The following is a 12,280-nucleotide window of genomic DNA, read 5'->3' on the forward strand; positions in this document are numbered from 1 at the left end:
CTCAAAAATGAGTGTTTACATCATCTAGGTTTACTAAAACAAACGGCATACACTCATATCATGGCGTGAAGTGCCGATGTAAAAACAACATACTTTGTTTAAAGGGTTAACCGATAATACTTCGATTAATTGCTCATTGTTATTTAACTCAATGGATTTTTTAGGAACCGTGGACGTTATAAAAATAGTTTGAGACTTGACACCTATGTGAAACACCTGAAACAATCTAAGTGATCAGTTGAGAAACAAAAAAATAAGCAATGCTCAGGAGAAATATTTACTTTGTGTTGCAAGTCAAAATAGTGTAAACGAAAATCGCACAATTACCAAGCAAGTGACTTATCAAAACTTCGTCACCATTACCGATGCTACCCACAAAGATACCTACATTTCCTTAATATTTCCCAAAATGTATTTCATTTTGTTGATCAATGTGACCATACACCCTTATAATATCAATAAAAGTGACCAATGCGCTTACGAATTGCGCAGCATAGGTCGCGAACTAGTCTAGATTTCTGCTATATCATCCGGGTACTCACGGGAAAAAAACAATAACAAAGGCAACAACCAGTCGTGGGGAATTGCTTTAGATCAGTGCCCCTTTAAACAGACTGTTCATGAAGGTGTCTCTGTACTTGTAGTGTTGACAGATGTGCTTCACATGAAGCATGAGTGTTTGATAGCAGTAAGGATATTGCGTACTTCATCCAGCAAAGAAACACAATAACACTGGAGTGTTTTTCTTTGTGGGTAGTTTCTTGGACAATACTATATATATGATGTGCACTGGGTCTTTGGTAGTGAAGTGAGGAAGGATGAAAATCAAATTATTTATTATTATCTCATTAAAGGGCCCCACCTCTACACAGTTGTGGCTTTTTTTTAAAATGTGCACTATACACAAGTAAATATGGTATTCGTCATAAAAGTGACAATTGATTTTGATATTTTATTCATACATGAACGTCAAACAGTAACTGTCAAATATGAGGTGGATGTGACCAAAATACAAATGTCCGATTTGGATGCCTGGTTTCAACAGGCCAAGTATTGTGTTGTCTAAAGCAAATGTACCCTTGCTTGTCAGGTCGCTGACGCTAATTGGCATCTGGTGATTACACAGGCTAGTTAAGTTTGTTTATTTGTTTGCTTGTTGTTGAGTGCCGCATGCAGCAATATTCCAGTTATATTATGGTGGTCTGTAAATAATCGAGTCCGGACCAGACAATCCAGTGATATCATGAGCATATTATTCAAGCTGTGCCAGTGAGTCAGGGGAAAGTTGGAGTATTGTTGACTTACGAGGGTATATTTCATGTAATACACATGCAATAACCAAGTTTCATTGACTTGACCATCGTCTCAGTGCAACAAAGTAGACCCCAAAAATAATTATGGATAATATTTTTTTATTATACTGTGATAGCGACGCCTTGGTATAGATCCTTGTACCATTGTCAAGCAGGGACAAGGATAAATCTTGGGGCTACTTTGTCATTCATCAACTTGTAAGAAATGCCGATCAAACAACAGTGCATCAGTTGAATTACTGGGCAAACTGGGGGCCTTGCCCGTTTGTCATGACAGTTCTCCTCAACCGATGGCTAAACTCAACGACTGCCATACTCACTGACAGCCAAATACTGTAAATCTTGAAATTAAAGCATCTCCAAATTAATACCACTGCTGACCCCTTTCCTAAAATGCCACTCAATTTCAATGCGACTCCCCTCACCCCATCCCCAGTGGAATGATACATATCCTTACCTTAATCCCATCAAACACAAATAGCAGGGCTTATTAGCACTGAGTAAAGAACTTCCGTAATATCTATAAAGAGTGTTTCCTAAAAACAACACACAGTTTTATATGTTTATTCTGCTGACTGGCATTAAGGAAGTTCAAAGGCAATAACATAATTGAACCAACAACAGTTTACTGTTTGGAGTGGTGAATGATGCCCACTCAGAGATGAGTGGATAGAACTCTTGACCCCAGCAGTGATAACTCAACGGAAGTCTATGGTGTAATTCCTATTCTTTAAATGACATTGTCGTATGTAACTGCGGCTCAATAAACTGGTTGCGTTTATATCAAAGTTGGTATCTCCACTATCCAAAGTGTGCAATGAGGTCATCTTATAGTTGATAGTAATTTTGGAGACATATACTCATTGATAGCCATATACTCACTGATAGCCATGTACTCACTGATAGCCATATACTCACTGATAGCCATGTACTCACTGACAGCCATGTACTCACTGACAGCCATATATTCACTGATAGCCATATATTCACTGATAGCCATGTACTCACTGATAGCCATATATTCACTGATAGCCATATACTCACTGATAGCCATGTACTCACTGATAGCCATATACTCACTGATAGCCATATACTCACTGATAGCCATATACTCACTGACAGCCATGTACTCACTGACAGCCATATACTCACTGATAGCCATATACTCACTGATAGCCATGTACTCACTGATAGCCATGTACTCAATGATAGCCACATACTCACTGATAGCCATATACTCACTGACAGCCATATACTCACTGATAGCCATGTACTCACTGATAGCCATATACTCACTGATAGTCATGTACTCACTGATAGCCATATACTCACTGATAGCCATGTACTCACTGATACCCATATACTCACTGATAGCCACATACTCACTGATAGCCATATACTCACTGACAGCCATATACTCACTGACAGCCATGTACTCACTGACAGCCATGTACTCACTGATAGCCATGTACTCACTGATAGCCATGTACTCACTGATAGCCATATACTCACTGATAGCCATATACTCACTGACAGCCATATACTCACTGATAGCCATGTACTCACTGATACCCATATACTCACTGATAGCCATATACTCACTGACAGCCATATACTCACTGATAGCCATGTACTCACTGATACCCATATACTCACTGATAGCCATATACTCACTGATAGCCATGTACTCACTGATAGCCATATACTCACTGACAGCCATGTACTCACTGACAGCCATGTACTCACTGACAGCCATGCACTCACTGATAGCCATGTACTCACTGACAGCCATATACTCACTGACAGCCATATACTCACTGACAGCCTCACTGATAGCCATGTACTCACTGACAGCCATATACTCACTGACAGCCATGTACTCACTGATACCCATATACTCACTGATACCCATATACTCACTGATACCCATATACTCACTGATACCCATATACTCACTGATAGCCATATACTCACTGATAGCCATATACTCACTGATAGCCATATACTCACTGATACCCATATACTCACTGATACCCATGTACTCACTGACAGCCATATACTCACTGATAGCCATATATTCACTGATAGCCATATAATCACTGATAGCCACATACTCACTGATAACCAGATAGTCACTGATAGTCATGTACTCACTGATAGCCATATACTCACTGATAGCCATGTACTCACTGATAACCAGATAGTCACTGATAGTCATGTACTCACTGATAGCCATATACTCACTGATAGCCATGTACTCACTGATAGCCATATACTCACTGATAGCCATATACTCACTGATAGCCATATACTCACTGATAGCCATATATTCACTGATAGCAATATACTCACTGACAGCCATACACTCACTGATAGCCATGTACTCACTGATAGCCATATACTCACTGACAGCCATATATTCACTGATAGCCATATATTCACTGATAGCCATGTACTCACTGATAGCCATATACTCACTGATAGCCATATACTCACTGATAGCTATATATTCACTGATAGCCATATATTCACTGATAGCCATATACTCACTGACAGCCATGTACTCACTGATAGCCATGTACTCACTGATAGCCATATACTCACTGACAGCCATATATTCACTGATAGCCATATATTCACTGATAGCCATGTACTCACTGATACCCATATACTCACTGATAGCCATGTACTCACTGATAGCCATATACTCACTGATAGCCATATACTCACTGATAGCCATACACTCACTGACAGTCATGTACTCACTGATAGCCATGTACTCACTGATAGCCATATACTCACTGATAGCCATATACTCACTGATAGCCATGTACTCACTGATACCCATATACTCACTGATAGCCATGTACTCACTGATAGCCATATACTCACTGATAGCCATGTACTCACTGATAGCCATATACTCACTGATAGCCATACACTCACTGACAGTCATGTACTCACTGATAGCCATATACTCACTGATAGCCATGTACTCACTGACAGCCTCACTGATAGCCATGTACTCACTGATAGCCATATACTCACTGATAGCCATATACTCACTGATAGTCATATACTCACTGATAGCCATATACTCACTGATAGCCATATACTCACTGATAGTCATATACTCACTGACAGCCATATACTCACTGATAGCCATATACTCACTGATAGTCATACTAATGGATACATGTCATCGTATCCCAATTGCGTGGATCGATGCTCATGATGTCAATCACTGGATTGTCTGGTCTAGATATTTACAGACTGCCGATATACAGTTGGATTATTGCTGAGTGCTGCGTTAAACAACAAATAAACAAACAAACAAACTAACTGATACTCATACTCACCAAGTCATACGCATCAATAGCCACATCTGCCATTCTGCCCACTGATAAATTGCCAATAGCCATATTCACTGATAGCCATACTTGACAATAGCCGTATTCACTAATAGCCATACTTGACAACAGCCATATTCACTAATAGCCATACTTGACAATTCATTGATAGCTATACTCACTGACAAGCACTCAAAATAACCATGGTCACAATAACCATACTCACCGATAAGCAAGGGGGTAGGAGAAGTTCTCCTCCAGATAGGCCTCCAGCACACACACAAACTTCTCAAACTTGCTGTCCTGCAGCAGGTTGAATATATGGACCTGGGAACAAGAGTGTAACTGGAGCTGACATTTCCTGACACAGACAACATGGTAGTTTGGATATTAGGGACCGATTCATCCCCTGAACAAGAACATGAGTCAAAGATACAAGTTACATGCGAGAAGTGAAATGGGGTTTAATGTCGTGTTCAAGACCATTGCACTAATACAGTAATACAGCGATGTGTCTGTCTGTCTGTGTTAGTGTGTGTGTCTGTGCGTGAGCGAGTATGTGTGTGAGCGAGTATGTGTGTGTGAGCGAGTATGTGTGTGAGCGAGTGTGTGTGTGTGTGTGTGTGTGTGTGTGTGTGTGTGTGTGTGTGTGTGTGTGTGTGTGTGTGTGTGTGTGTGAGCGAGTATGTCAGCAAGTGTGTGTGTGTGCGCATGAGCGAGCATGTCAGCGTGTGTGTGTGTGTGTGTGTGTGTGTGTGTGTGTGTGTGTGTGTGTGTGTGTGTGTGTGTGTGTGTGTGTGTGTGTGTGTGTGTGTGTGTGTGTGTGTGTGTGAGCGTGCGTGCGTGTTTGGTGTATGTGTTTCTTCTAGCCCACTTTGATACCATGACGCAGTTTAACATGGAAACCCTACTCAGGTAATGTATACTATCTCCAAGCTGACCTATCCTTGTTTTATTTATTCCCTTTATGCCAAGCACCAGGCTGGGTAACAACAACATTTTTTAACATCCTTTGGTATGACAGTCAGGGGCAGGCAGACTCTGTGTCCACGAGAGTGAGTGAGTTGGGTTAAACGCCGCTTTTAACAGTATTCCAGTTATATCGCGATGTGTCAGCTTAACGTGGGAGGAAAGCCCAAAGTGATGCAGGTCCCAGACGTTTACCACTTTGGTGAAACCCACGAGCACGGGTATGGCGCTGAAAAACCTAGAAACATAATTTGGGAGAACCGGGATTTGAACCCACAAACATAGGTTTTTGGCGTGCCCAAGAGACGCAACTCTGCACAGCGAATCGAGGCGCCTTAGACAACTGGGCCACCCGTGCCCCCGTGTCCACGAGACCATGGAGGAGGTCCAAATGACTTTGTCCTAATCCAGACTGAGATAGACCCCAGACTGGGAAGAACAGTCCCTCAGCATAATGTCGGTCTTGACAGGGCCAGCAAGTCTAATCAAGTCCCTATCTGAATGTCAAATCCAATTACAGATAAAACTCCTGGGCCCAGCTCTGAAAAGCCATCTTGGTGCTTCAATGCCTCTATGTTAAAGAATGAAAGTTACAATTGTCTTAGCACTAAGAACACTTTGTGCAGTAAATAGTACTTACTAAGGCATGAAAGACTTCTGCAGAGTGTTTGAAGCGCTCCCCTTCACTACTGGTGTGTCCATACATGTAGAACAAGGCATCCAGGATATCTTGAAGGTACTGAAAGGACAAGATGGTAGAGGGAGGATTATTTGACAATAAGTATTGAAAAGGGGAAATGTATAAAATGTTGAAATATTTGTGGTGGTGTTTAGTTTATCAAGAGAAACATTATGCTGAATCTGTTGGTTATGGTGGATGATAAGGACAGCTACACCTCTACTCCAAAGGTCTTCATTTCTGACAGATTTGTTTGTTTGTTGTTTAGCGCCGCACTCAGCAATATTCCAGCTATATGACAGTGGTCTGTAAATAATAGAGTCTGGACCAGACAATCCAGTGACTGACATCATGAGCATCGATCCACACAATTGGGATCGATGACATGCATCAACAAAGTCAGCGAGTCTGACCACCAGATCCCGTTAGTCGCCTCTTATGACAAGCATGGGTTGTTGAAAATCTATTCTACCCCGGATCTTCACGGGTCTCACTTCTGACAGAGAAAGGTTTGGTCTTTCTAGAGGTACCCTCTAGATCATAAATAGATGTCAAGTTTTTGAATGGCATTTAGAAAAGAGACACATAAGAGAGAATTTATGAATGTCAACTTCTTTATCATAAGGAAAACAACAGGTGATGGAGGAGCAAGCATATACTCCAAAAAGTGTTCCTCATAACTAAGAAGTTGAAATCCTTCAATTCTCTCTCCAGATCATGAGTAGACGTGTTCAGTGGCTAGATTCCAATATATACTCTTGAACAACAAAACAACAACCGTTGTTGTCATTTGTCTTTGTTGTAATCATTATTTACAAACAGCCAAAATAGAGCATGCCTGCAATACAAAATAATAATCTCAACTTACTTTTTGGGCATAGTAAGTTTTTTTCAGAATGTTCTCAAGCCATCTTGTCAGTGAGCATCAAGAGGACACAAATTGGTGTCTTCGACAGCAATATTTCAGCTGTGTCAATACATTAAGAGTTATATGGAGTTACCTACCCTGACCACCTCCTGGCCTCGGAGGTTGATGAGATTGTGTAGACTCTTCTCAATACACTCTTGTCTACTGCTGGACTGGAACACCCCGACAAGGTCCGCTGAAATGTCATGTTGCAAGCTCAGCATGTTATGTACCAAAGGAATCATCAGTCATCCATGTGGGACAATGTAGTGGACAAGTTGCTCACTTTGTTATGATAGCTTAATGGACAAGTTGCTCACTTTGTTAAGATAGCTTAATGGACAAGTTGCTCACTTTGTTAAGATAGCTTAATGGACAAGTTGCTCACTTTGTTAAGATAGCTTAATGGACAAGTTGCTCACTTTGTTAAGAAAGCTTAATGGCCAAGTTGGGGCGGTCGGGTAGCCTAGTGGTTAAAGCGTTCGCTCGTCACACCGAAGACCGAGGTTCGATTCCCGACATGGGTACAATGTGTGAAGCCCATTTCTGGTGTCCCCCAGACAAGTTGCTCACAAGTTGCTCACTTTGTTAAGATAGCTTAATGGACAAGTTGCTCACTTTGTTAAGATAGCTTAATGGACAAGTTGCTCACTTTGTTAAGATAGCTTAATGGACAAGTTGGTCACTTTGTTAAGATAGCTTAATGGACAAGTTGGTCACTTTGTTTAGATAGCTTAATGAACAAGTTGCTCACTTTGTTAAGATAGCTTAATGGACAAGTTGCTCACTTTGTTAAGATAGCTTAATGGACAAGTTGCTCAATTTGTTAAGATAGCTTAATGGACAAGTTGCTCACTTTGTTAAGATATGTGTTTTGTGTGAAACTGTAGGTCAGCTACCAACTTTGTTTAGTTCAACTCACTAATTTTTTCACTTAGTCTCATCTTGTGAATGTTATTCCGGCCACTTAAACCAGAGCAGCTCAGCCCACCGCTGTTGTATGAGCTTGTATGGGCACCTTACCTTGCTGGGTGAACTTGGTTGAACAGAGGAATGTTGACACTGTGAGGTACTCCTTGCTGCTGCGACTGTACGGAAGTTGGTTGGGCAAAGTGGACATGATTTTGGGGTCATTGAAGTCCTCTTGGAACGATGGGAGTTTCATATAGTTCCTAATTTTGCTTACATTATCACACTGAAAATACATAAACGACAAATATAAGTCAACGCCATCCACAATAATGTCTGTGTTGTGATTGTCAAATCTCTTCTGCTTTTGGATGCGATCGTGTGGTCATTGCTTTTATCTGCGTTGCCCAGCTACATCTATGGGGAACAACTCACTAGACACTCCCCTCTCAAACATAACATCGTCCAATATACGACGTCATCAAGTTGTGAGCGCATGTTCGATGTTCGATGTCATGATAGAACAATATTTTATCGTGAAATAAACCACAAGATGTTCTTCATTTTTCTTTGAGAATTATCGCATTGCTATCTTATATATACATGTACACAGAATGTGCCTGCCCAGCCTCTATATATACTGGTACCTACCTTGTATATACAAAGGGCGTGTGTGCCATCTGCTTGTGTGGCCGAGTCATAAGGGTTGAGGGACAGGTAGGAGAAACCATACAGCTGCTTCTCCGTCTTGTCCCGGGCTACAAGAAATGATAAAACATTTGCCATAAATAACCAGAAGTGTGTTTACACAGAAACAAAGTGAACTGACTGGTTCCCTTTCCACATCCCAACTGGGATGGTCATACAATGTGACATGGCAGTCAGGTAGCCAAGTGGTTAAAGCGTTCGCTCGTCATGCCGAAGACCCGGGTTCGAATCCCGACATGGGTACAATGTGTGAAGCCCATTTCTGGTGTTCCCCGCCGTGATATTGCTGGAATATAGCTAAAAGCGGCATAAAAAAATAAACAAACTACATCATGACATTTATAATTAGTAACACTGACTACCTGCGTTCATGGCTACCCATGAGTGCATAAACAGTTCTCCTAAAAAATGACAATTTTGTGAATTCCTAATTTAACCTGAACTCCAGAATCCTTATCCACACCGTGACCTAATATTAGCAGTCTACTTGTCTTCAACTACAGATGACTCAATAAGATTTAAAATTATCCCATTGGAGACTAGATCCCCTAATGTTAACTATACACGAAAAGTTATACAGGTACTACTTTGTCATCAAATTGATTCGGGGACTTGAAATCATATTTTAGATGATATAAATAACGGCTTTTAACCAATACTTACTGGAGCAATGGCAAAATTCAAATCGTATGTGAGCACACTGGAATTTGTCTATTGGAATGGACAGCTGAAACACAAAACACACTGTCAGTGCTCATTAATACTATTCATCATCTTTAACTCGATAACAATATTCTTCCCTCTAGCTGTTGTTCATTCAGGGAGATATGGAGAACCTCGCCCAATGGAATACATACATGTATATGTATTGTTCATCCAAAATCATGCTTTCAACTTTTCAATTTGTAAACAGTAATAAGGAGTGTAAAGAATACACATGTCCAGTTTCAGTGTTAGAGTAATTAATAATGATAAGAATAAGTGCATTTATAATGCACCAGATTCCATTCACCAAGTGGATGGTCATAGCACTACACTATTATTACCCGAGGCAATGGATCAGTCAGCACTTGATTTTCATTCTCAGCTCCCTGGGGAGTATACAACCCAAGCTGCCTGTGAGGCGCTAGAAGGTTATCAGCCACATTACCATCTCATCCTACCAGTAGAGCTTGGATGATACACCAACTGTACGATCCAATACGTATCAGTATGAATTGGTCACGATCCAATATGTATCTCGATACTTGTATGTGCTCTTATCTGAGGTGTGTAAGCCATCTTTTTCACAGACAGGACAGTCAAATACCTGGCACACTGATGATTTACAGTTGGCAGTATCAAGTATGATGCAATGGATGAAAATATTTTATTTTTTCACAACTAATTAGTGTTGGGTGTAACAGCCATTAAAGTATACATTTAAGGAATGAATCGATATTTTTTTATTTTGTGTGCAACTGTGATCGATACTTGTATCGGGAAATAATGTCAAGGTAACCCATGATGTCACAATAGTCAGCAAAGCATTGTAATGCAGCATCTCCTGTGGATGCCCGTTTCGGATGACAATATACAAATAATTGAGGACCTGAGGACCTGGGGACCTGAAGACCCAAGGACCCGACCCCTGAGGTGGTCAGACCAAACCGAGGCTGCAGGTCCAGGTCCGGTCAGACCACAGAAGGGGTCCTTGTTTTTCGGATATTGACCTCTTCAAGAGTAATCATTCATTTTGTTATACCCAAATTCACTTGAAAATTTATGACGTCTTTAAACCGTCCTCTATTTCATTAGCTGAAAACCATGAAATGTTCGTACCAGATGCCATCTTGTTTTCTAGTAGACGTGTCAATATTCATCACAGGACAGGTCAATACTGATCATGTGATGAGTCAATATTCGAGGTCAGTGTCAGTCACATGATTTTGGGGTTTACATTGAAATGTATTGTTTCATCAGGTGGTACGAATTAACCAATGGAATTGCAAGATTCTCAATAGAGGTATAACAATGTGTGTTACTGTTTTACGCCACAATATGAAATCCATGTCACAAGGGCCTGTAGGTGACAGCAGCTGGGCAAGGCAAACCAGAAGTGGACTGCATGGAAAACAAACCATGCCTCCAGGTCATGATGACACACAATCAGCCTCGTCACATTTCAAACCTAATTTCCATCAGCTCTTGTGACAAGCATTTCTTTCTTTCAATTCTTACTTGGAATATGCACAGGGTAGGTGTCATTTAGACGATAACAGTTTCATTTTTTCACAACATAATCAACCTCTTGCATTCATCTATAATTATACCACGAAGGTGTGTTAAGTCCATTGCCTCGGCAGGTTGTTATTCTTTATAACAACCCTGCTCTTACAACAAGGTAGGGCGAATCAGTTTGGATGAGAGGGGAAGAACTGTTGGTTAACGATTCTGTATCCTTGTGTAAAGTATTAGCGCCCCCCTCTGCAGATGATATGGACTGCCTCGAGTCCATATCACCCTTGAGAAGGAAACCTATATTTACTATACCCATCAACTGATCCTGGATCACAAGGATCCACAACAGCTGTGGCAACTCACCACCTCACAAAGTGTGATCTTTTACTTACACGTATAGTATCGTTCCACTTGGGGTTGTTGTTGTGGTAGAAGATGGAGGAGAAGTATTTGGTGACAGCGTCTTCCCCGCACCCACCTGTGATGCACTCCTGACAGAAAAAAACCATGTTTTTATATATCTGATGAGCAGAAACTATTCCACCTCACCAACAAAGTAGATGATGAATGAGTCCTCCAGGCTTTATGCTGCTTGTAGCATTATACCAGCCTAATGTATTAACCATATCAAGTACCCTGCTCCAGTAAGTGCCCCCTCACATCTAGACTAACCTGTAAGTGATTTTAATTCCTGACCCCTACTAAGACTGAAAATTTACAGGACAAACCATATTTTCCTGTGTATCTTACAGATTTATTTACAGAAAGGGCAGTGAAGAAGGGAAATATGACTGCCTACTGACTATACCTTACTTCACCGACGGTTCAGCTACGTTTGTTCATTTCCACTCAATCACTGACAACCTGTGTGTATGTTTTTTATAAGAGCCTCACTTTGTCAATTTTCGAAGTACCCACAGCGCTTATTATGATTAATACAGCATCAGGGCAGGGTACACCAAGAATCAGTGTACATATGTGGATAATTAAACCTGGATTTTCAGCATGATGACAGAAAACTTTAACCATCAAGGGACACAGGTGGCCCAGTGGTCTAAGGTGCTGCGATTCGCTGTGCAGAGTTGTGTCCCTTGGGCATGCCAGAAACCTATGATTGTCGGTTCCAGTACCAGTTCACCCTGATTATGTTTCTAGGTCTGTCAGCACCATTATTGTGCTCGTGGGTTTCACCAAAGTGGTAAAAGTCTGAGACCAGCATCACTTC

General features: G+C 41.0%; 1 protein-coding gene across 4 annotated transcripts in view; it reads right to left on the reverse strand.

Moving 5' to 3' along the window:
- Positions 1–12,280, reverse strand: part of LOC139446061 (dedicator of cytokinesis protein 3-like) — a 166,720-nt gene that overhangs the window by 94,471 nt on the left and 59,969 nt on the right. For all 4 annotated transcript variants that reach the window (XM_071227331.1, XM_071227333.1, XM_071227330.1 and 1 more), the window contains 7 exons: positions 11,448–11,546; positions 9,499–9,562; positions 8,779–8,885; positions 8,242–8,413; positions 7,317–7,414; positions 6,273–6,371; positions 4,890–4,990 (listed from right to left, as the gene is read on the reverse strand). In XM_071227331.1, the coding sequence (XP_071083432.1) occupies positions 4,890–4,990; positions 6,273–6,371; positions 7,317–7,414; positions 8,242–8,413; positions 8,779–8,885; positions 9,499–9,562; positions 11,448–11,546 (740 nt within the window). The remainder of the gene's footprint in view (positions 1–4,889; positions 4,991–6,272; positions 6,372–7,316; positions 7,415–8,241; positions 8,414–8,778; positions 8,886–9,498; positions 9,563–11,447; positions 11,547–12,280) is intronic.

Source organism: Haliotis cracherodii, unplaced genomic scaffold (assembly GCF_022045235.1).
Source record: "Haliotis cracherodii isolate W230 unplaced genomic scaffold, xgHalCrac1.p SCAF_6, whole genome shotgun sequence".
NCBI classification, from domain to species: domain Eukaryota; kingdom Metazoa; phylum Mollusca; class Gastropoda; order Lepetellida; family Haliotidae; genus Haliotis; species Haliotis cracherodii.